The sequence below is a fragment of the Botrytis porri genome (assembly GCF_014898465.1).
Source record: "Botrytis porri strain MUCL 3234 chromosome Unknown BPOR_007, whole genome shotgun sequence".
In the NCBI taxonomy this organism is placed as follows: domain Eukaryota; kingdom Fungi; phylum Ascomycota; class Leotiomycetes; order Helotiales; family Sclerotiniaceae; genus Botrytis; species Botrytis porri.
Window position 1 is genome coordinate 242,951 of NW_024066081.1, and position 25,698 is coordinate 268,648.

The window sequence follows — 25,698 nt, forward strand, 5'->3', positions numbered from 1 at the left end:
AAGGAGAAATGATTCAGAAACAATTTGAAAATAGAATTAAAGAGAAGTTAGAAGAAATGAAACGAAAGAATGAGATAGATATAGATAGAGGCATAAATGAAGCGAGAAGTAGGAAGATGCATAGTCAAGAAAAATAAGGAAGAGAAGTGTTAGTAAAGAAAAGGCGAGGGTGATTCTGGATGGATAATAAGTCAACTACCCCACTTTCCGACCACCCCCTCTTTTCGACCACCTCAAAAACCACACCGCTTTGAGTAATTATAAAATTTATACTTTGAATAACTCAACAATGCTTTAATCAATTGATTTGAAATTTTGATATTATTATAATTGTGATATGAAGAATAGATATACCGAAGAAGATATCGCAGAGGCTCTTAGAGCGATTACAAATGGAGCAAGCATACGAAGAGCTAGCTTGGATTATGGTGTTCCACGTACCACACTTCACGATCGAATATATGGTGGAGTTTCGCATCAAAAAGGCGCCCAAATACTTCAAAAGTTATCTCCAATTCAGGAGAATCGACTAGCAGAATGGATATTAGTACAGGAAGCTCTTGGTACTAGCCCTACACATCGTCAAATCAGAGAGATGGCAGAGCACCTCCTTATTGTACGAGGGGAGGATCCCTCACTTGGAAAGAAATGGATACATAGCTTTTTTCGAAGGCATCCTAATATTGGAACTAAGAAGCAACATCAAATCGATTCTGCACGAGTTTCAGGTGCTACATCTGATATTATTAAGAAGTGGTTCCGGAACCTCGCAATCCCTGAAATCAAGGCTATTAAGCCGGCCAACAGATGGAATATGGATGAAGCAGGTATAATGGAGGGTCAGGGTCTTAATGGACTAGTAGTAGGAAGCACTGATCGAAGATTTATTCAAAAAAAGCAACCTGGATCTCGAATTTGGACCTCTTTTATAGAATGCATTTCAGCCAATGGAAAAAGCATTACTCCCCTTGTAATATATAAGGGAAAATCAGTTCAACAACAATGGTTTCCAACAGATTTGACTCTATTCAAGGGTTGGAACTTTACCGCTACAGAAAATGGATGGACTACAGATGCTACAGCTTTAGAATGGCTGAAAAAGATCTATATCCCTCAAACTACCCCTATTCAGCCGGAAAATTCAAGACTCCTCATTTTGGACGGACACGGAAGCCATGAAACTACAGCATTTATGTTAGAATGCTTTAATAACAACGTATATCTCTTACTTCTCCCACCACATACGTCACACGTACTACAACCACTCGATTTATCTGTGTTCTCACCCCTAAAAAGTGCATATCGAATCGAACTTAATAAATTAAGTCTATTATCCGATTCCTCACCAATTGGAAAGCGCAATTTCCTTTCTTGCTATCAGAAGGCTAGAATAGAAGGTTTAACTATTCAAAATATCAAGTCTGGGTGGCAAGCTAGTGGTCTTTGGCCCAAAAATATGGCTAAACCTCTTATGAGTCGACTTTTGCTTGAAAATAGCAATAGAGAGGTTTTATCACTTAATCCTGAATCTGATGATGATCCTATTCTTCAATGGAATATATATTCATCGTTTATTCAATGGAAAACCCCTCAAAAAGGAGCCGATATCAGAAAATATAGAGATATAATGATTCAAGAGAAGGAGATCGATTTGCCAACACGAAGATTACTATTTCGCAAGATTATAAAAGGATTCGATGCTAAGGATTATGAACTCTTAGAGGCAGAGAATAAGATTAGAAAGCTAGAATATCAATTAGATGAAGCATTACCTAGAAAAAGGCGAAAGGTTGTGGTATCTCCAAATTCGAAGTTCGCAGGGATTAGAGCTATAAGGCGTACACAAATTGAAGCTGGAGATCGTGAAGATGAGGTAGATGATAGCTCTAGTGCTATAGAAAGTGATTCTACAGGCGATTTCATTGAAGTTCAATAGTTATTGAGTTATTAAAGTTTTAAGTGTAGATAATATGAATTTTTTAGGTGGTCGGAAACAGGGGGTGGTCGGAAAGTGGGGTAGTTGACTTATATTAGAGGGGGTGGATACATGAAGGAAAGAGAAGGAATAATTTGGTAGGGAGAAGTTGATCGGAGGAGGTGAATGGATGAAGTGATTTGAGGGAAACGATTTGGAAGGAGAAGTAATAGAGGTGTGACTTCCAAGAAAGGGAAAGAAGGGGGTAGAAAAAGATGAAGGATGGATAAGGAGTCATAAGAAAGGAAGCGAGAAAGGGGAATTAAGATAGAATACAAATGTAGTGAGGAGGAGGGGCTAGAATAGATAATGTATTAAACGGAGACGGATGAAGTGATTTGGAATAATCCCGAAAGAGAAGATAGATAAAGTGATTAGGAAAGATGGATATACGAAATGATGTGGATTAATAAAGAATGAGAGGAAGTTTAAGGAGGGAGTGGGAGGGAAATTAAGGAGAGGAGTAGTTGTTTAGTAGAGAAATGGCGAGGATAATGTGAATTAGAATTAGAATTGAAATGGAAATTGAAGGGGAAGGGGAAGCGTTCACGAAGTGAGGAAGTAGATAAAAGGTTAAAGGAGAGAATAGAATGGAGAGAAAAAGTGTTAAAAGGTCTTTAGAAGAGGAAATTAGATAAAAGATAAAAGTAGTCAAAAGGAGAAACATGGATAGATACTAAATACGAAAGAAAGGAGATAAAAAATATTGAAACCCCAATCAGAGGAGAGGATGGATGAAGTGATAAGCGAAGGGATTAATAAGGAGAGAGGGGAAAGATATATAAGAATAAAAAAGAGTCAACGAGAAATGATTCGGAAGTGATGCAGAAGAGGAAATTGAATAAAATACAAATATAGCGAGCAGGCGATGATACTGTAGATACTAAGTAAATTCGAAAGAAAGGATATACGACGTGATATGAATGAAGTGCTGTGATGTGAATAGACTAGGGGAAGGCGAGGGAGAGGAGAAAAAATGAAGTAATAGGGAGGCATTTCAAGCATAAGCTTTTGATCATAAGATTTTATATCTTAAGTTTTAAAATATGAAAAAGATTACTTTTAGATTATTTATATATTATATCAATAGGTAGAAGAAGAAAAAATATGAAGCAATAAATTAAATAAAAAGAAATGATGGAAAAGGTTTCAAGCCAAAATCTTGAATTGAAAAAGTTGAGATTTGAGATGTCTTGAGATCTTGTATCTCAAGTTTCGAGATCTGAGGGAGATTACTCTTAGAGTATTCATATATATGAATAAATAGTTGAATAATTGGAAGATGTAAAAAGATGGATGGAGTGAGGAGAAATGATGGGGAGAGGTTTCGAGCGTGTGTTTTTATAGTCACAAGATCTTGAGGGTTGAGGGTTGAGATTTTGAGATTTTGAGATCTTGTATCTCGAGTCTTGACATCTGGAGGAGAGTACTCTTAGAGTATTTCTATGTATGAATAGGTAGATGGAAAGAAAGTGTATTAAAATGAATAAAAATGAATGGATGGGTTGGTAATGGCTGACTATGAAAATGAATAAACAAATGAACAGGTGAACAGCCACAATCACCACACACAGCTGTTCATCAATTTCAAAAATCATATCAAAAATAGTCATTTTATTCTATTTTTAATTACAAAAAATAAACATTCAAAATCATTAAAATCAATGAAAATTCTAAATATATTTTTATTGAATATTCAAAAATCTAAAACTGATTTCTTTATGATTTTAAAATATAAGAATATTATTATATATAAGATCAAATTAATATTAAAAGAAAAGTTTTTGACTTTCACTTATTTTATTAATATATTTTAATATTTTGAATTTATATTAACTTTTTATATAGATTTTATATTTAATAAAAATCTTAAAAAAATAACGTAACGTATGGGGAACTCGGACACTTTTTCAATTATTCTACACGCGATCTTGTTCTACGAGCCACACAATCCTCCAATTCCAATTCCGAATCACTTGAACTATTCTCTAGCTCTTCTTCTTCAATCTCTTCTTCTGATTCTTCAATTGGGCGTTTGCGTGGCCGTCCTCGTGGCTTTTTCTCCTTCGGTTTTTCCTCCGCCTCACGTACCATTTTCAATACTTCCTTAGTACTAAAGACAAATTGACCTTGTAATTTGACTCTTTTGCCTTTAGTTCTTTTCTTTCGAGTCTCAATTACCTCCTGAGCATCAGAGAGCTGTTTCCGAAGTAGGGCTATCTCAGCATTTTGAGATTCTACAAGCCTAGTCATTCTCTTGGCATATCGACGAGTTGGCGATGCAGGAGAACCACTGCTTGCTAGAGCTGTATTAAAGATCTGATTTGCTTGCCTTAGTTCTGTTCCATCTGAAGGAGAACTCCTGAATATAGACAAGTCTAGGTCTTGATTGGGGGTTCTCATTTGTGGAGTAGAAGGTTGCTGGGAGGAGTTAAATGGTAATGAATCGAGTACTTTTCGTGGGGCAAAAGGTACTAAACCAGCTCCTCTCCAGCCAGCTTTAATATTAGAAGAATTCAATGCTTTTTTTCTAATATTTTGAAAGAGTTCTACCCATTCAGCTCTTTGGATTCGCTTTACACCAGCTCGAGAATATCGATCGACCTCTAAAGCATGATATCGTTTCATTGGCCCATACACCGCAATATCAAGTGGCTGAAGCAAGTGAGAGCAATGAGGAGGTAATATAAGTAAATCAATATCATTATCTATACAGAAAGCAATAAAGCTACCTGTAATATGGCTTGAATGGCCATCCATGATCAAAAGTCGAGGTCGGTCACCTGACACTTTCTTGGATTCTGGTTCGAAAACCCTTTTTAACCATTCTAATCCATGGCTATTTGAGGTCCATCCATTTGTACTAGTAGAGAACTGCCAGCTTTGAGGTGTGTCCTTTGGAATCCATGCAGAATTCGTATTCTGAGCCTTGAAAATGACCATAGGTGATAGAGCATTTCCAGCTGCATTGACACATTCAAATGCAGTTATCCATTCTTGCTTGCCAGCTGTAACTTTCCAATTCGATTTCTGAGTAGAATCGACTATAATGCGCGTACTTTGAGTACTTCCAACTCCAAATCCGGTTTCATCCATATTATACATATCATCTAATTCATACTTTCGCTCAATGAGACGCGTGCGAAACGCGTCAACCAAGCCTGAATATTCTCCGGAGTTGCTTCTTTAGCCCGATTAGACTCTAATTGACGTGAATAGCATGTTTTAAGTTCTGGATGTCGTTTTTGGAATCTATAGATCCATTCGTGGCCTATAGGTGGAATTTCTGTCGAGGTAGGATTTCGAGATGACGCGACCCGAACGCGTCGAAGACGAATTTCGTCGGCCATTTCCTTCACCAACATAGGTGTAGCAGGGAATCCAGTGATGGTAAGTTGTGAAATCCATTGTACAAGAGTATTTTCTTCTGCGTTTGAAAGAATTTGAGCCATTTCGTGGGTTTGGGAACGTGTTTTCTTCCCAGCCAGCCTATCAGCTAGGGTAGACTTAGGGACTTCAAAATGCTCTGCAGCCTTTCTAATTGATTTAAATTCTTTCAATTGAAGTGAAATTATAGCCTTTTGAAGCTTCTCTTCAATTTGAGCAGATGTAGAAGGTGATTGGGTATGCATAATAAAAGTTATTGCGGTTTCAAGTTGGTGATGGGCTAAAAGTGTCCGAGTTCCCCATATGTCCGAGTTCCCCATACGTTACGTTATTTAAAAACATTTTTTTTATTAAATCCTTTAATATATTTATAGAAATCCTGTACTTTTTACTCTATTATAATAATCCTTTTCTTTTTATTCAACTTTTTCTAAAATATTATAAAAGTTGTAGTTAGTTATAATATTGTATTTCTTTCGGAGGGTTATCTTCGCCCTCTAATACTTCAAATCCTCCGGGAATCTTGTTATAATTCTTAACCTATTATTTATAAGCCTTATATCCATCTTCTCTTATAGTATATTGATAGTATATAATTTCTTTTTAAAGCCTAATATCTTCTATTTTCTTTCCTCCTCCTGGATTATCCTATTGATATAGAATACAATATATTAGGGCCTGTCGAACCATTTTATCAATACAGAGGACAAGACTATATTATAGGATTAGATAATTAAATAAGATTGAAATAGTAGGTGTAATAATATTGAGATGTTATTGCTTTAATAATATACATTCTATATTAAAAGATTATTATTTTTTTAATTATAATTGATAATATATTATCTACTATATAAAATGGTATTAAAATTAATATTTCATAATAATATTATATATTAATATAAAGTGTTATATATTTAAATTTATATATTATAAATGTTTTTCAAAAGATCTAGCTTTTCTTTTTACTATATAAAGTAATTATAAATATATTAATAGAATATCAAATACTATATTAATATATTTTTTATAAAATATTTCTTGAAAAAAGTAAAACCTTTTGAAGAGATTTCATTTTTTATTTTCCTATACTTAAAAACCTTCTTTTTTTATAGTTAAAATCCCTTTATAAAACCTTCAAGTATTAAAAAAGCCTGGATTATTATAGGAATTTATAATTTAATCTTTTTCATTAATTATATTTAATATAATAAGCCTATTGTTGATAATATTGATATTAATAGTTCTGATATAAATATAATAAATTCTTTTTCCTAATATCAATAATAATATCTTCTTAATCTGGATAGATATTAATTCGACGATTTTGAGAAAGAGTAGAGAATGATATTCTAATTTGAATGTAATAAAGATTAATAGGTTTTTCTAAGAAAATCTTTCCTTAGTTTTTTCGTGTTTTTAATATATATATAAAATCAAATTTAAATACGAATTTGAATTTATTTTGAAAATCTTTATATTATATATATTATATTATTAATAATTATTAATAGCTTTATAGTATTATATTCGTAAATTATTTTGTTTATTTGAAATATAAAAGATAGATATAATTTTTATAGTTTTATATAACAGTTTAATATAAGATTTCTTTAAAAGAAAAGAAAGAAGAGAGATTAAAAAATAGGTAAAATTTAGAAACTTTTTATTTATTAAATAATTATTGTTTCAGGCTATATAAGTTTTTAATTAATTCTTAAAATTTAAGAGATTCATTAAGACTTTATTGATTAGAATAAGTTTTGTTATATATGATAAAAAGTTTAATTAAATTAATAGGATAGAAATAATTTATTTCATATAGTATTAATATATTGAATATTCCTTTGTAATAATGAAGTGGATGCTTTGTTAGGTATGGAATCTACTACTATAGGGAATCTAGATCTAACTACTAGTGCGAAAGCTTGCTAGCTATTCGAGTAGAATATTATCCTTGTTTAGATGATTATCGTATAGAATGTAAATCTCTAGTGAGGAGAGTCTGTATTCAAAGTCTATAGGATAGATCTTGTTTGAGTATGTACTGGAAGATTAACTTTCTTTGCATTCTTTTCTATTCCAATAGAAGTATGGTGGATGGATCGGTGATGGATCGGTGATATGATTACAGTTTTCATGGTGGGAATGGGAAATGGAAAATATGAAATGCGGAATATGAATCTTATAGTCTAGTGTGAGGATGCGTTTATAGTTTCTGTTGGTAGAGATTTGAGGATAGATTGGAAGGAAGGTAGGTATATAGAGCAGATTTGAGGATGTTGAAAAAGGAGTTCTTCTTGGGAGAACTGTTTATGGTTGATCAGATCCATGATATAATCTAAAGAGAGGATGTTACATTCTGAGTAATTCCTGGGTTTTATTCGAGTGTTAATTATACACTACTTGAAGGATGTCTTGAAACGGAAGCTTTTTAATCCGATGGATTCAAAGTTGTCGCCAAGTTGATTCAGCGGTATCTGAATTAGAAGGCGTAGGTCTGAGAAGTGATGCTAATGTTCTGATCTAGTGGATTAATGGTAGATAATTCTTATCCTCTGAATTTTGTAAAGTTTAATCAATTACTCTTATATCTCAGAAATCGAAGCTATTTTACTTTCAAGACTTGTATTGTAGACTCTGTTCTATTGACCTTAGAAGCTATCTTAAAAGTAAGGATTCAGTCTATATAGAATCAGAAAATCTATATATTTATTACAGAATCTAGCCTCTCTCTTGTAATAGAGTAAGATCTGTGTTAGATCCAAGGGGTATAAGAGTGAAACAGATAGTATTTTTAGTGGATGAGGGGAATTTATTACAGATTCAAATTCATAAGTCTTAATATAACTACATAGATTTCGAAACAAAAACATAAAGATTCTAGTACTTTGATGTACCTAGTATACTGGACGGTGTTATGACTATGGTTGATACTACGACTATATGATATGAATATTATGTGTAATGAAAAATAATATATTCAGCGATATGTCTAATGGGAGTACTTCTAAATAGATATCACTGGGTCGCTATCGTCGCTCTTGTTATGATGAAGTGATAATATGTAGTAAATGTTATTATGTATCTAGTTATTATTCTCGGTTATTTGCTGGCATGGTCGACGCTGTCAATGTCTTTGCTTATACATCTTAGGGTTATCCCCTCAGTGTAATCATCGCTATACTATCCCAAGTCAGAGAGTTGTTTCAAAAGTAGAGTGAAAGCTCTGCGAAATCTTCTGGTCGGGTACGCTAAAAAGAGCAATTTGATAATTCATCTTGTCGGCTTCTTGGAATACAAAGCGCATTCGGAAATTTATGGTGTGCACCAGAATAAAAGCTGGGATTTCGAACTTACTGGCCTCGATACACAGGTAAAATGTAGCATATTAGGCAAATAGCGGCCTATACACGAAAGCCTATCATTCGATTGGCCAATAATTGAAACAACGACTGGCGCTTAGATCTTTTGATGCGTACCAAAAACTGACCTTGTTAGTAGTATTGCTGGCCAGGCCAGACCCTACAGGTAAACTAGATTTCTTTAGGTAGGGCGCACGAAGGCCAACAATCAATGGCCGGAGAATGTTTTCGAATCATGATGACACCGAATTATATGACATTGATCCAAGGTTGGTGTAGAAGACCGTATAAGGTACGCGTAAACGTTTGAGAACAAAAAATGATACAAGGCAATCATACCGGTCGTCAAGTGTCGTTTTCGCAAGCTTGTGTTTCCAACAAGGACAATAAATCAGGGGTTCTAGTAATTTGGACTACAGTCTATATTGAAAAGATTACATTGGAACTTAAGGGTCTCGATATTTTAAGCGACTTTGGATATTCGGCATGCTTTATTGTTGAATATGTCTATACTCTTGAAGATCCTGCTAATCATAGCATCAATTCCCGAGGTCACCGGTATCAGGCGACATGTACACCACCAGGCTGTGGGGTCGATAGAGACCGATTTCAAAGCATTCGCCACGAGGGTTTTATTCTGAATTTTCACTGTCCATTTACTTGGTCTCCTCACATGGATATGCCTTGAGTTTCAAAAAATTGATACCCTGTAGCTCAAGGCAGTCACTTGGTTTGTTGGTTCGTGGTATAAATATTGTGATGAGAGATACTAAGATGGAGTGTATATCTCACATTCCAATCCACTTCGCTAGATAGAAAGACACTTCATCTCTACTGTCTAAGAACTGTTATTCCATACCAAACATCGACTATTATACATCCATACAATCACAATGTCAACCCCTCATGGTTTTCTGCAATTAACGATCTTAGAAAGTTCCAGCAATTACTTTATTTACTTTCCTGTCGAAAAAGACAAGGGCAAAGACATAAGACGACTCATAGCATTCAAAGAGTCGGAGGTTAAACTTGGAATAGCTGATCATGTTACACCGGAACCTGGCGAGAGATTCAAATGTTTGATCAAAGTCGGTACCAAATCCGAGCATTTAATGCATGAAAGGGAAAATTACAGAAAATACTTTTTTGAAAGACACCAAGTAAGTATCAGCTAGAATTTAGAAAGGATCACGGTACACTTGCATACTAATGTTTTGGTATACAGCCTAAGAACAAAATGAATCATATGATGAATGTCTGGGCGTCGAAAGGCTGGGTTTTTGATATTAAAGGCAAACCTCTGCCATCTTCTCTCTCAGGTCCGCCTGAACAATCAAAGGAAAAACGTCTACCATCTTCTCTTCCAGCTCCATCTAATCAGTCAGGGACCAATACGGACGCGCCGAAAAACCCTAAAGAGAAGAAAAAGCTTTTTGGCAATACTTTCCCATCAAAAGAAGAAATAGCCCAGTGGAAGGCGTCGAATAAAGCTAGCGATAGTAAGCCCGCCTCTGACCCTCTTCCAAATTCGTCCAACCCGACGATCACCGATGGCAAAAGTAAGCTAAATTTTAAGATACCTTCCGAGGAGGAGTCACTATTCGTCTCTGAAGGCGAAGATACGGATTGGAAGTCTGCAGCAGGTGACAGGGCGAAAAAGGCGAGGGAAGAAAGAGATAGAGCAGCGCAGGGGAAAAAGCCAATCAGGAATCCTCCAACGGAGAAATCGTTTTCGTCGGACGAAGATAATGATTCCCCACCTTTCAAACCGCGCTCTAGACCAAGCACCACAAGGACAGGCAAAACTCGAGAACCTACTAAGCCTACCAAGAAGATGACGACGAATACTAATCCAGTGGGCGACAATTCCAATGCAGGCGAGGGAGGCAGAACCGCAAAGGCGCATGAACGTCGTCGCAGTAGGAGTCCTGATAGAAGCCTCAAAAAGCCCGCAGTTCTGCATCAAAGGGGAGAGAGTACCCATGCTTCCTCTCATACAAAGAAAGGAGTAGCAGTAAAAATAGGAAGCAGTAGCCACAACAAAAGCGTAGGTAAAAGTGAATCAGGGAGAGAAACTAGGGTTAAGAAGATGAAGGATCCAAACCCACCACCAACACTAATGCAAATAGCTGATATGGACTTGGACGATGCCGAAAACGAGTGGGCAAAGAAACATAGGACGCCATTTTAGTTGAATCGGGCTTAGACTAGAAACGAACAGAGGGGGAAAAAATCCACGGCCATGGTGAGAAAATAGATGGGAGAACATATTTATATAAAGCAGATCAACGAGCACCAGAGTCACTCATATACCATACCCACATTGTACTACATTCTACGTGCTATTCCTTGATATATCCGAATTCTTCTAGCTTTGTAGCGTGTACCAAATACTTCATTTTGCCTTGCGTAGGCTTACTATCTCAGCAGGCGAAAAAGTAATCTTAAGAGCTATGACTGTATTCTCTACTAATGCAGAATAATTAGTAACCGTTGCAAAATAAAATAAATATGTGCTGGGGAGCTTTTTTGATGGCAAAGCGAACGATACGATCTCTAATTGAGGATAATTGAGAAAGAGCATCCGTTGATTCAATTATGAATTGTCTGAAAAATCTAGAGCCAAGAGTCGGCACTTGCAGAAGAGAGATTTATCCAAAAGAATGTAATCATATACCACAACATCGGAACTACAAATTCGAAATCCGGCATGCATCCGAGACCCAGAGATCTCCTCTCGGTTAACGAGCAGGTAGCCTCTACTGAAGCACGCACATTCAAAGCCAAAAGCCCTTCAATTGTTGAATATGCTAATTACATATAAGTCAGATACGAGTAGGGAAACACATCACATCTGAAATTTCAGTTCGCAATATATGATCATGCAGTACCAGTCCAGTGATTCAAAATAAAACATTGGGCTCGGTAAACGATGAGACATCAGGAAATGAAGTCTTCGAGACACCAAGTCCGAAATTTCGAGGGAAATATGTCCAGGAATGGGTTTAATTTGGAAATTTAGGATAGACGGGAGTATGTTGTAACTACTGAGCTATTTTTTAGGTCTGGTATATAATGCGAGGAAAATGTATTAGAATGTGGTATCAATAGTGACTTATAGATATTCACAAGGCGTACAGAATTTGAGAGCAAAAATGGGCCGGAGTACTACCCAGAGGGGTGATTTCGGTGGTTCTCACACTGCCGATATGGGGAAACCAAGCTTCTGGTGAATATGAATGCGGATTTTCTCCAGCTCTTCATCTGTGGGCTTAGTCTTTGTGAATGGAGCATCAAGCGCAAAGAAAGAAACGTTCTTTCCATCCACCAGTATTGACTAAATCCCTCTAAACACAGCCCCGGATCCAATCCCCCCAGTACAAGGAACGAGTTTCGATTCTCGAGTCTGAAGCCAAAATCACACAGTACAAAAGCAAAGAGGTCTTTTTCACAGAACAAGAATCCTCTGAGTGATATCGCCAAGCATACCGCAAATAACTCGAAAGCTTCGAGACTCGCGAGTTTTTCCATCGGACCAGCCAGCGTGGGAAAATCCAGCTGCTTGCAGATTGTGTTTTTGAGTCTAAGGACTTTGCATTGCGTGGCGATGGATATTATCAAATATTCACCATTCGTCTAGTAGGCCCCATGCTAAATCTAACCAAACTAATTTCTGGACTCCTTTAAGTAACACCACGCAACCAATATTAGGACACAACAGCTAATGGATAATGCTTAGACTATACATTAGGTTCTGTCGCATGTACGCAATTGGTTGACGCTACAATATGATAGCGTCCCTGTAGCTCCTCTGGAGGAGTCTCCTCGATGTTGAGTTTCATAAACTTCATATCTTCAATATCCCTAAAAAATTGTTTTCATACCGCGCACGACTAAGTATTTCGAGAGATCCATAAAATTGTATATAAAAGAGACTCCACCAGCTTGAAGGAAAGATATAAGATACTTAATAGTACCCCGTACCAGCACCCACTTCAAAAATCTATAGGGACTCAACTTATTCTATAGAAATTCGAGCGCGAATAACTGCCGAAAAAAAATCCCAAAGTACTGTCACAGCAGCTGTGCATCTGACGTGGTGAAATTAAAGTCATTAACGAGGCTCCGGCCTTTACCGTCACCGTTTAAGATAGAGAGAGATGGGGTTAACTTTCCCGACGTGTGAGACAACCTACCCATCGAAGACCAACAAATTCTACCAAGTTTTTCAAGCTTCATTGATAAATAACCAGCAAATTCCGCAACAATCTTGTCACTCAACTTTCCAGCCCACATAGCTCTAGTATCATAATCTCTAACCGTGGGACCACATGCAAACTCCTCTCCTATTTCTCGACAAAACCTACTTCTTCAAGATTTCCCCGACTCTTAGGATTTCTTCTCGATACTTATCAAGCGTGAGTTTTCCAGCGGGAACTTTCTCCCTGGTGGAACTGTCTGATGGGAGTAGCAAAGTTCCTTAAAATCTTCGATGATGAAGGCTCTCACAGTCTTTAGCTGCTCCGAATGTACCTAGATTTTATCCTAATAGCTTGGATAACCACTAGTTTTAACATCCCTATCAAAGCTGTGTCGAATCGTTTCCAAAGCCGCATGTACCAAAGCAGCATTATACTTGATCAAGCCTTTCTTTCCCTGCTTATTTTCAATCAAGTATATTTCCATATATGAAGCCGCTGAACTACCACTACTTGAATCTGGACTTCCTCGAGAAGATATTAACGGAGTAGTCATTGAGACTACACTGAATCAACATCCGATGCACCGGGAACTGAGTTAAATTAAAGATAGATACCACATCGACTATTGAAGCAAATTCTGTAATTTATATATTGACACCGAATGCATTAATCAACATACCAATAATCTCTATTGGACAAGAGAGTCAGCGTCCGCGTCATCAACATTCGAATCCCTCTCAATTCCGCAACCCGCACATCGAGAGACTGACTCCAAATCTCAAAATCAATCTCATGATTCCCATCCAAATTTCTATCAAACACAGTCTCAAGAATGAAGACCGATCCTCACTTTTCAACACGGTTCTTGCAATAATCAATCATATCCCTATCAATCAACTCATGGAGAGCTCACATCACATCACATCACATCATACAAAGAAGCAACACCAATCAATCATCCATTTACAATCCTCTGTTGAAAAACCACATCTAAACAAATCTGCTATTTCAACCCAGATTTCTTCGTTCACCAGCGCATCGACACCAAGCACATCTAGAGACTAGCGTGACCTATTTCGTGATCCTCAAACTGGAACGTCTAGACTGGTCGATTACTCGCGGCTTCACAGATTTCATGCTCAGCCTTCGTGGCATATTGTATAAACATAGCGAATGACTTCAATTCATTAGCTAATAAACTATAGCCCTAAGCGAATACGCAAGAGACTAGCTCTTTCTAGCAGACCTTGTATAAGGTCTACTATTCCCTGTACATGGGTAGCCCTTTGGATAGCATACAATATTCGCATTTAGGACCTACAGATCGTAGGTGCCACGTCATTCGTATCCTTCTCAAACCAACACATATGGACTGTGAATATCAATAGTGTCAAGTATTGAGAAGGGAACTATTCCATAGGATCTCTAAAAACTACAACTAAAGTTTCACAGCCCTCATCAACAAACTGTCCGGCTGCCCATTACCAACAAGGAAAACCAATCTTCCAAGCTAATCGACTCCTCACTCCAAAACACGGGAGATCCACACGACTCAGTGAATTAAGTTGCCAGCGTTCATAACCGCTCGTTCCTCTGGATTCAGCATCTCAGTAACAAAGATACCCTACTACCAACAATTCCCAAGTTCCAGAACATGAATAAAACAAGTAAAACATTACAGATGTCAGAAGATTATCATTCTCATATTCCCAAGAACTCATCTAATCTCTCATACTCAATATCTCACCCCATATATTCACACGATGATTTCGAGACCGCACCCACTGCTTCCTAGAATCTCATCTATCGTGGGTGGCCCAGCTGCCAAGCTATTAAAATCTGATCTGAACCTCTAACCGCTAGTTTGTAGATGCACTTGCTTCTTCAACCAGTAAGGCTAGCGGCTTTTCAGCTTCTTTCTAGTCTGACAATCTAACAATACTCCTGCTGTATATCACCTCTCAGTTGCAGCTAGCCTTCCGTGAAGTACTTTTTAAGGCACTAGCCATGAATTCAGCTAATTTGAAAACACACCCACAACCGCTAGTATCTCGTAGCCGATGTACGAACAGTCAATCGCCCTATCTCACAAATCCAATCAACAAATCATCAAACTAATCAATCCATACAAGAAATAATCCTTGTGTTCATTCATATATTCCTATTCATCTCGGGAATCACCCCTATGCATGTCATCTCATCTAACTCATGTCATCTCATCTCAATCCTAGCCTACTAAAAAGATAATCTGACTTCCCAACCACAGATATATCAATACCAATCATATCAATATCCACCTCCGCATTTACCCTTTCCCCAGATATCCCCATAAACTCCTCGCAAAAATGCAAACAGACATGTTTAGTTTCCATAAAACAGTAGACCTTTGAACCAACAGATCCCCTCATGGTCTACACGATCCTTTATGTACTCCGAAGAAAATGCAATTAATTCCGTTACCTATCCATTCTATCCATGAGAGTATTCATTCATTAATACATTCATGAATCTATTTATCCATCCTACCAGGTCAATTTCTTCCCAGTTCAAGAACCCCTCATCCCATCTGCTTTCAGACCTTACAATCAAAATGATATTATGACCATTTGATATCACCACTAGGCGGTCTCGTCGTTCTCCTTCTATTCAACTTATGCTCTGACCCACTAACCGCATTCGAAGACGTAGGTCTGATCGGCTCTCGTTCACGTTCTCTTTCTCGTGGCCTAACTCCATTCTCCCTATTTTCCCTTCTAAGATGTGATGGGTCATCCCTAAGCTGCGGTGCCGCTATTGATGATCTTGATGCACGAAGGAGTGCTGTTCGAGGTAATCGGCTTTTGTTAACCGGTGTCCCATTTGTTAAGTCACCGCTCGCTTTTCGCATAATGGATGTTGTGCCCTCTGTAGTTCTAGGCCGATAATGCACAGATTCGGTACTACTAGACGCCGTCGATGTGATACCCGAGCGCCTATAAGGTGTAACACTACCATCAATGAATGCTGATGTTTGCGACATTCGACTAGCCTGGGCAGGCGTCAAAGGGGTCGACGCGCTATGTTGAAGAGAAGGTGCCGTGAAGGAACTTCCACGTCTAGGGGCTAATCGAGACCTTGAACCACTTCCACTTTCTGAGGCTTTGTCTAAATTGAACTTGACTAGCTCACTTGCCATATTCCTTACCAGCACAGCGCTATCATTCTCAGCGAGATGTTGTATCACTTCAAATAAGGAGTGATGCCTGATGCTTTCTGCTTCATCACCACTAGCATCACATATGCTTCGAACAATGCGTAGCAAATTTAATCGCACAACAGCCTTTTTGTGGTTAAGTTTCTGCAAGATACCAGTGAATAGATCGGTCCGGGTAAGAGAGCCAGCTATAGGCGAACTTAATCGTAGGAGCTTTTGTAAAGGCTCCAATAAATTATAGTCGAAGGCATTCGCTTTGGATACAGTAAAACATTGCACTATCATTGCAGTAAAATTACCTTCTAGTAGAGCCTTTTCGACTCTGGCAGTCTCTTCTTGGAGCCTGTATAACACGATTAGTATGCGAATTTGTTATCTACGGGATGACAAACATACCAAATGAATATAGCGTCCAAAGCGGTGACCTGCCAATATTGATCTTCTAATAATGAAACATAAAATTGTAATCCCTTATTCTGCCAAAGGTATTTACGTCCAACTTTCCCCGAATGTGCCATATCACATAAGATTGGGAGCGCAAACTCCTTCGGGGGTCGTTTTGTCTTCATAATTCGTTGAAGTAATGGTATTATACCGTTGAAGGCTGCATCCTCCTGTCGCTCCTTACTGAGTCGACATAAGTTATACATAGTATTCAGAACTTGATTAGAAATCTCGCGGAAGTGATCAGGCGTGCGCTTCATACTTGAGCTTAGTAGATCGATTAGAAGTTCGATTGCATTTGCGGCATGCAAAGATTCGAGAGTTGTTGATAACATGGATAGATTCTTGATGAACTTGAGCATAGTGATTTGATGCGCTGGTGTCATTCGTCTCAGATCTTTGAGAACCCCTAAAATGCTGTTAGAACAATCGTAATGCAAACTTGCAAGAACACCTACGTTTGAGTACTACATGATCAGCCACGACCTCCTTGACGTAGTTTTCCGCTTGAGAGAAAAGATAGAATATGTTGACAATTCGACCTTCAATAAGTTCAGAAAGTTCATCATCTTCATCTAACACACGATCTAAGACGAGCGCCAATGGGGATAAGATCTTGCTTCTCGAGAAGATGCGACAGAAATCATTCTTTGGAGTTGGCCCCTGTTGAGGTGTTAGTTTATCAGCTTGAGTATCATATATACTGACATACCTGAAGCTCAAAAACATTCCAAATGCCATTGACACCGATGAGAACCAAATCCCTAGCATCATCATAGTCCTCGTCAAGAAATTCAACAAGAACATTCAGTCCACCAGCACTGACAAACATTTGAAGTGTCAAAGTAGAAGTTTGGTACATTTGTCTTACGAAAGCAGCAGCCTCAAGACGTATCTCATTTGAGTATTGCCTAGCAGCAAACTTTGTGATGATAGGAATTCCTCCGACAAAGCAGAGATTTTCTTGAATTTCGACGTCATTCGAAATGATTGCGTTGACGACCTTCAATAATCTCAATATCATACTTTGACGGCTTTTCAAGGTACACGGTTCCAGTATTTCCAAAATTGGAAGCATTCCGTGAGCACTTATGATCAAGCCCTTTGCATCTTCGGACTCGTACAAAACATCAAGCTAATTTCCACATTAACACGGAAATCCACCATAGTTAGAAAGAAACATACCAATTGTTCAGACAATTCAGACAATACATGCTCGGCTTGTGTTGCTTTTAGTGAACTCACTAATCCTTCCACTGATGCGCATAATCGAGCATGTTTATCTCTGGCAATGTTGGCTTGTAAATCCATTTCATCGAAACCTTGCTCCAATGAAGCAAATGGGTCATCTTCATCATCCTCGTCACCAAGCCAGGAGTTGTGTGAGAATTTTGAGTTGATCATTAGTGCTTCTCCTGAGCCTTTGTCAGTCTCAATCCTAGGAACTACAGCCCCACGTGGATCAAATATGTCTGAGAAATCTTCATCATCCTCATTTTCCGCGTATTTCTGTATCTCAACTGATGAATTTGTACGATGTATGGATGGGTTATCATGAGAATTGGGAGTGGTTTTTCTTCGTAAACTGCTACCTCCATTTGTAGTAGGAGATTGAGCAGATCGCGGAACGCTTGTCAGGTCAGATGGATGGAAGAGTTTCGGAGAAAGAGCATCGTCCTAGAAACATACATATTAGTGATGCGCAGGAAAGCTTATTTGAGATACTGACTTTAATTATATCCAATCTTTTGTCAAAAATACTATCATTGTCAACGAATAGGTCTGAATAGTCTTCTACAGTAGTCTCGCGATACATTATTGCCGGTCTAGAAGGCAAGGCAAATTTTCCCTCAGCCCGAGCCTTAACAGGAGATCTCGGACGAGAAGGGATAGATGGCTTTCTCGAACAACTTCTAGGAGAAAGGTCCTCTTCAAGATCTATATTAGTGGGAGCTTTGATTTTGTATGGTCGAATTGTCTCCAATTCATGGCCATCCGTTTCGACATGGGTTTTGGGGCCCTTGATTGTCACAAGATCACCCTCAAAGTTGTTGTCCCAATTATCGGATTCATCATTTGCGAACTCGAATGATGCAAAAGACTTGAGGCGATCAGCGGAAAGGAGACCTCCGAAATTGTCATGAGGCTTTAGATGTGGAAGTTGAAGCGCACTTGGAGATATAGAAGAAGCGAAGTCATCATCCCAATTATCGTCCGCTTCAACAGTCAGTTTCCACAAGGAATTTTTGAAATTTCCTAGTGAGACTCGCTTACCTGAAGTTTCTGGAGACCTAAAAGAACTCGCCAAACTTTTCGGTTTCGCCACAGAGAGGGGGCCCTTCGGAGGGGTGATCATATTATTGCTTTGCGATTCATTCTGGATATTCCTCAGAGGAGGATCTCGACGCGCTGGTAAGGGGCTACCAAGCTGTTGCGACCTCGTAGAAGTACGAAATGTCCCGGCACTGGTGGGAGATTTTAAAGCCTCATTCCACTGCTTTACCTCTTCGACCGCTTCATTGAAATTCGTTGGGGGCTTTGCAATAGGAGCATCAGTTCTGCGTGAGCCCACAATCCAAGCATGTTTCAACAATTTTCGTGCAGAAACCCTTAGATTTGGGTCTTTTTGGAAACACTGAATGAGAAAATCTCGAGCCGCCTAGGAAATATTTAGTGTTGGCTTCAAAGAGGATATTAACGTCGACTCACTGGTGAAACTCCCTCGGGCAAAGGGGGGTGATCATCATTGACAATAGCAAACAAAGCTGGCATAGGAGCCAATTTGTGATACGGAGGCTTACCCTCAAGTAGTTCAATTACCGTGCAACCCAAACTCCAGATATCAGATGCGGGAGTTGCACCAGAAAGTTGAATGATCTCAGGAGCCATCCAGTACGGAGTTCCAACAACTTGTGCCTCCTTATCTGCTCCAGCAAGAGTGCTAGTAGACACACCAAAATCCGCAAGCTTGACCTTCCCATCTTTTGTTGTAAGAATGTTCGCGCCCTTTATGTCCCTGTGAATCACACCCTGATCGTGTAGATATTGGAGTCCTAAAAGTATCTGTCCCATGTAAACACCAACCAGGTTTTCAGGAAATTTTCCATAACTTTTGCATATCGAGTGTAGAGAACCATTTTCGCAATACCTTAGACTATTGTCAGTACAATGTGGCAAAGCAACAAGAACACGAGATGTCTTACTCCAGAATTATGTTCAAGCAGTCTGAAGACTTAACGAAACCAAGATATTTGACAATATTGTCGTGCTAAGAAATGTCAGCTCAAACAGTTTTGCCTCTCCCAACTCAATTGCAAACCTACATGCAGATTTTTGAGAAGATCTATTTCGGCCTGCAGGTAGCATTAGTACGTAGTCCAAACCATCTCAACATTTCAATCTACCTCAATCATCCGCAACTCGCTCTTTGGGAGGTCCCCCAGCTTGATCTGCTTCACAGCCACAGCTTCCCCTGTGCCCCAATTGAACGCCTTGTAGACCGAACCAAATGCTCCCTTCCCGAGACATTCTCCTAGACGCTGAACATTTATAAGTAGGTGTATCTCCTCTATTGAAAACCTCGGGTGTGTACGTAGTCTTTGAGTCCTGGATCCTGCACAGCCTTTTCCTTTCTTTCTCTCCGCGGTGTCCCTGGAGTCCTATCTGCCTTCGCACTCCCATTCACGCCCGCCGATCTTGAATTGCTTTGCCGGTCGGCTGAGGAGGGTGGACGAGAAACCATGGTCGGTGTGCGATGACCCCGGGTGGAAGGTTTCAGAGGGTGGAGAGGAGGGCTGCTAGAGGTATATTTCTCTGGCAGATGGAGGATCTCATTGAAGCATCAGCTTTTCGTGTTTTGTGGACTAGATTCCGGTTCCTGTTTCACGACGATTATTTGGCGGGGTTATAGGACTATATTCAAGGTTGTCGATATTGGTGGATCCTGGCCCTCACTGCACAGCGAAAATAGCACGCGAGAGTGGATATAAAGAAATTCACTGTTTGTATGGTATTATGTTGAATTTGAATTTGATGTTTGTGTCTTGAAGATAATAAACATTCTTGAATGTTGAAGTATGGTGTATGAATGTTTGTCCAATCATTACAAAAGAAAAAAAAACGAAGCGTGGTGTTATGAGTTATGGAGCATTATCAGAAGGAGAGAGATTAAAACATTGGGCAAGGCAAGATTAAACAAAATTGGCAAACAAGCGCCTACATGGGTGGATCCTGTTGAAGTCGCAACCACTCCCTCTCTCTGGCGAGCTGCATCTAAATAAAGTATGGCGTGCCTAATAAGGCTGATGGTCGTAAATCATCAATTCGGCGGTAGAGATAGAGATAGAGATAGAGATAGAGAGAGATGGATAATCTTGATATGACAAGGGAAACTTGCAACATCTGATTCAACAATTGTCTTTGGGGAAACGCCATCTATTGTTTTGATTGTCTCATGATGTTGCTTTTTTTGATTCATTTCAAATTGATGGAGTCAAGAAAAAAGGAATAATACCTCTTCTTATATGTGACAATAGGTAGGTATACAAAAAGGGAGGAAGGACCGACGTGATCAATCAACCAAACCACCCTGACTAAAAATCATCTATCAACATCTTTTTTCATACTCATATCCACTCATTGATATCTTCATCAAAGGTCAGGTCGCCTGCGAAGTATTTGATACCTATGTACTGATTGTCTAAAAAACTGGAACCCTCTGGCATAAAGTAGGCATAAAGTAGGTATTTTGCCAGAATCAACTCCCCCAATTTTGCCTTTTCAATGTCCAATAACTCCCCTATAAGGCTCGTAATCCAATACTCCTTGATCAAATTGATCTTCCATTATGGCAATCATTAAATCGTGAATGACGAAAGCCCATATTATTGCTTGTTTGATCATAACCACGAACAAACAGAAAGTAGATTTCTCAAATCCACCCGCTTAACCGAACGCCAGTGTAATAATACAGTATATCATCAGAATGGTGGTAAATCATTCTGCAATCGCGTGCTTGATCTCCTCTCAGAAAAACAACTCCCGTCCTTAAAATGGCAATGAAATCTAATTATCGATAGATGAATGAAATCCAAGGCCAAGTCAATAGATGCATCACCCCGCGAATGCTCTATGTTGACCGATAGGTTGTTCAGCATATGCAGGGCCTGGGCGATTTTGTGTATATCGTTCGAAATTTTCCATAGCTGCGACAAGTGCCTCATCGTCGCTTGTTACATCTGATTGATTGTCGCAATTACCAATCGTAAGAGACTCATTCTCGGGCACACTACTGACAGAGGTTCCTAGAGAAGGTCGTTGTGAGCTAGACGCAGCGGTTGAAGCAAATGAAGATGACGGATTTGGTGATTGTGGATCTGGCGTGATCACGATACTATCCCATGACTCTTGACCTTCTAGATCTAAATCATGCCTCAAGTCACTACGGTCGTTAACGTTGAGTTGCTCAACATTATCTATGAAGTAATGGTCATCAAATTCTCCGTGTCCCCTCTCTGGCTCCTGAAACTCAATGCTACGTTCTCGATCACCGAGGCCGTCATAATTGGTGTTTATTCTGAAAGTTCCTCCTTCCACAGACTGCGGTGATGTATTAGATTGGGTGGCTTCTAGTCCGTTACCCTCAACATCGAGATGATTAGGCATCCTTTCAAATGATGCAAATCGTTGCCGCTCTATGGAACTAGAAGTAATTGATGGATCTGTTTGCTCTATTTCACTGTGCGGCGTGTTGGTCTGCTGTTCTCCACGGCCAGAGTGGGCGTACCACGTGAGTTGCGCTTCATCAGCTAGAGGTCCCTCTCTCTGTATTCCAGGTCGCTCTACCTCAGCAAGCAGTTGATCTTCAGATCTAGGTCGAGCGGACCGGTCTACAATTTCTCGAAGACCTTGCAATAGCCCTTCGGTTCTGGCGGGAGTGGACTCTCTATTATCCTGCATTCGTTCTCTAGAAGCTCGAATTCGTTCCCTGATCCGCAATTGTTCTCTAAAATCGCTGATGCGTCGTGCTTCATGGCTATAGAATCGCTGTCGATATTCGACCGCATCGTGATGGCGGGGGTGTTGAACTAGTTCTTGTCTTAACGTGGCATCAAGACTGCGTCGCTCTCCACGCATGCGTCGCTGAATGCGCCGGTCTCGATCTGCTGCTATATCTCGCCGTCTCACCTGATGCCTCTGCGCCAAGAAATCTTGTGAATTTGTTTCACCGAGACGTTCTGCTAATGCATTCTAACAAAGTAATTAGCAGTGATCTTTACGTTCATACTTACTCCACATACTGCGATGCTTGGGTACTTATTAAATTTGAGCTTACATTGCGGTTCGTGTCTCTGGCATCAATTCGAGTGGGGGATACTACCCCAGAGCGCTGTTCTGGAATCGAAGATGTTTGAGAGAGAAGAGAGGCGAGAGGTATGCCGTGAGCTCCAAATAATGGAGTATCGATCGATCGCTGATGACGTCTTGAAGAATCTCGCGACTCTATATTTGAAGGATTGGAGAAATCTCTGGATTCTGGAACAGCGGGCATCGGTGGTCCATCGTCCTCGTCCTCATCCTCGTCCTCCTCATCATCATAATTATCATTGGCATTGATAAAATCTGTGAAGGCACTCGGCCTAAATGTTATTATTGGAATTTCTGGTGACGATGAATCATTTCTCCTCGCATGTCCCATTGCATCGCTAGTTGTTGTTGTTATTGAAGATCTAGAAGGAGCAGCGATGAGTACACTACGATATGGATCAGAACTGTAGTAAAAACGATGTTGTTCAACATCATCTGTGGGCGCCCGCCTCCGTGCGCTATGTACACGCGGACGGTTAGTAGCACGCGAGGAAGGATTGCGCAAAGTACTTCGAAGAATGGGAGCATGACCTCGAATGGTAGATCGTGCGCGAGAAGTGGGATCTTCTGTCGAATTTGATGAGGAATCAGGCTCCGAAGGCTTGAAAAATATTCTATGATTCTGGAATGAGTATGGATTTTGGCGCAATGCGACAGGCGAGAATGAAGGGGGGGGGGGAATTGATGACTTACGGTAAACCCATGTTTTGAGTGAAAGAGAGTGAATAGAAGGTATTAAAAATTTAATAGAAAAAGATAAAGGTATTTAAACCCGTGATTCTATTCTTCTTTATCACGATTTTGATGAGTTCTGAATTGACAATTGGCGATGTATGTGATATTTGAAGGTTGCTCATGCAAGTAGAAGTGAGAGAGTGAAGAAGAAAAGAGAAGGAAGACTCTGGGGGAAGAATTGAGAGATCGATCGCGTTCCCCCCAAAAATCGCGCTAAATACCCAGTCAAGTAGGTAATTAAAATGGATCTACGGACTGGTAGGTACTTCTACTAGAAAGTAGCCACAGACATACACACATACATACATACATACATCCATGACAATAGTACTTGCATACATTAGGTTACTGCGTAATTGATAATTGATATCGATTATCGATAACTAAAAAGACCAGACCAATTCCAAGGATTCCAAAGGTTTGCACATTCAAAGTTATCATTACTAGGGATCCGGTACTTGAAGCTCTCATTAGCTTGGGACGTTGGGAGATCCTCTGATATCACGATTGACTCACATTTTATATGATGCGACGACAGCAACAAAGTATGTATTCTAGAACAACCTTGGAACAGAATGAATCGATGACAATCATATTGACAATGTCTATCTTTACTTGAAAGAAATAGTTACTTAGCTTACATTATCACAAAGTCTTTCTTGAAACGCCCACTTGAGCCAATCATTTCAATTCTCCATCTTCACCATGATTGAGCTTGGCTTAAATCGCATCAGTCGTCTTTTGAGGCATACTCCTCAACCTTGGAAGGCCATTCACGTTGCAGGTACCAATGGAAAAGGTTCAATATGTGCCTATTTGTCTGCCATGCTGCATGCCAGTGGTGTTCGTTGTGGCAGATTTACTTCACCTCATTTAATTGATCGGTGGGACTGTATTACTATCGATGATCAACCAATTCGAGAATCGATCTTCCGCGAAGCTGAAGCTCTAGTGTTGAAGAGAAATCAAGCAGAGAATCTCCAAGCATCCGAATTCGAATTACTCACAGCCACGGCGTTCGAAGTATTTTATAAAGAGAAAGTAGAGATGGGAGTAATCGAAGTTGGTTTGGGAGGACGATTAGATGCAACAAATACTATGGAGAATAAAGCGGTCACAGTAATCTCCAAGATTGGTCTAGACCATCAATCATTTCTAGGAAATACAATTGAAGAAATAGCTCGAGAAAAGGCTGGAATCATGAGACCTGGTGTTCCATGTGTATTGGATAGGAGCAATATATCTTCGGTGCGGGATGTCGTCTCAAATCATGCCAAAGAAATTGGAACAGATGTGGTAATCAGTTCTACTGAATCGGCATTTTTGGATGAAATCAAAGGACAAGATTTCGAACCACATCAATTGGAAAATTTAGCTTGCGCATACACAGCATTTCATCTAGCATATACCAAACTGGAATCTCCTCTACATCGACTATTACCAGCTATACAAAATATACATTGGCCCGGTAGGCTTCAAACCACTGATGTTAGAGCTGTGACAGGTCGAAAAGAACCCATACTACTCGATGGTGCACACAATGTTCAGTCCGCAGAAGTTCTTGGCTCATATGTTAATGGAAAGCTTCGGACGAAATCAAACAAAGTAACCTGGGTATTGGCTGCATCTCAAGGGAAAGAGCTCGATGGAATTATGAAAGAGATTTTAAGAGAAGGGGACTGTGTAGCAGCAGTTCAGTTCGGACCCGTGGATGGCATGCCATGGGTTCAAGCTATGGATACAGAAGATATATTACATGCAGCTTCTACAGCTGGTATTTCTACTACTTGCTTGCATGATTCAGCAGCGGATATTTCTGGAGCACTAAGATGGGCAGCCACTGTTGCTCAAGGTGGTCCTATCGTTGTGGCAGGTAGTCTTTATTTAGTTTCAGATGTGCTACGACTGCTAAGGGATGCCGAAATGGTAAAAAGTTCATTGCTAGATTAGACCGGCTAAGCTTTCAATATGAATGATGCATAATCCGCGGTTTACGGACTGGGGTTCGCCTATTCTTTCTTTACTCTTTCA

At 39.4% G+C, this 25,698-nt stretch overlaps 5 protein-coding genes across 5 annotated transcripts; 3 read left to right on the forward strand and 2 right to left on the reverse strand.

Annotated features, from left to right (window-relative positions):
* Positions 1 to 337: 337 nt before the first annotated feature.
* Positions 338 to 1,936, forward strand: EAF01_005438 (uncharacterized protein; the record flags this gene model as incomplete). The annotated part of the gene is made up of 1 exon (XM_038913691.1): positions 338 to 1,936. One exon carries the CDS (start codon positions 338 to 340, stop codon positions 1,934 to 1,936), a length of 1,599 nt encoding a protein of 532 aa, XP_038770140.1.
* Positions 1,937 to 9,620: 7,684 nt separating this feature from the next.
* Positions 9,621 to 10,918, forward strand: EAF01_005439 (uncharacterized protein; the record flags this gene model as incomplete). The annotated part of the gene is made up of 2 exons (XM_038913692.1): positions 9,621 to 9,887; positions 9,953 to 10,918. The coding sequence occupies 2 exons, from the start codon at positions 9,621 to 9,623 to the stop codon at positions 10,916 to 10,918; spliced, it is 1,233 nt and encodes a 410-aa protein (XP_038770141.1).
* Positions 10,919 to 15,024: 4,106 nt separating this feature from the next.
* Positions 15,025 to 20,689, reverse strand: EAF01_005440 (uncharacterized protein). Its single transcript, XM_038913693.1, has 11 exons — positions 20,159 to 20,689; positions 19,971 to 20,105; positions 19,890 to 19,919; positions 19,770 to 19,834; positions 19,276 to 19,714; positions 18,296 to 19,225; positions 17,752 to 18,243; positions 17,279 to 17,701; positions 17,025 to 17,229; positions 16,519 to 16,975; positions 15,025 to 16,465 (listed from the first exon to the last, which is right to left on the reverse strand). Exons 1-11 carry the CDS (start codon positions 20,306 to 20,308, stop codon positions 15,526 to 15,528), a joined length of 4,266 nt encoding a protein of 1,421 aa, XP_038770142.1. The 5' UTR covers positions 20,309 to 20,689; the 3' UTR covers positions 15,025 to 15,525.
* A 989-nt stretch (positions 20,690 to 21,678) lies between these two features.
* On the reverse strand, positions 21,679 to 23,636 carry EAF01_005441 (uncharacterized protein; the record flags this gene model as incomplete). The annotated part of the gene is made up of 3 exons (XM_038913694.1): positions 21,679 to 22,815; positions 22,901 to 23,546; positions 23,626 to 23,636. The coding sequence occupies 3 exons, from the start codon at positions 23,634 to 23,636 to the stop codon at positions 21,679 to 21,681; spliced, it is 1,794 nt and encodes a 597-aa protein (XP_038770143.1).
* Positions 23,637 to 24,372: 736 nt separating this feature from the next.
* On the forward strand, positions 24,373 to 25,617 carry EAF01_005442 (uncharacterized protein; the record flags this gene model as incomplete). Its single annotated transcript, XM_038913695.1, has 1 exon — positions 24,373 to 25,617. One exon carries the CDS (start codon positions 24,373 to 24,375, stop codon positions 25,615 to 25,617), a length of 1,245 nt encoding a protein of 414 aa, XP_038770144.1.
* Positions 25,618 to 25,698: the final 81 nt, after the last annotated feature.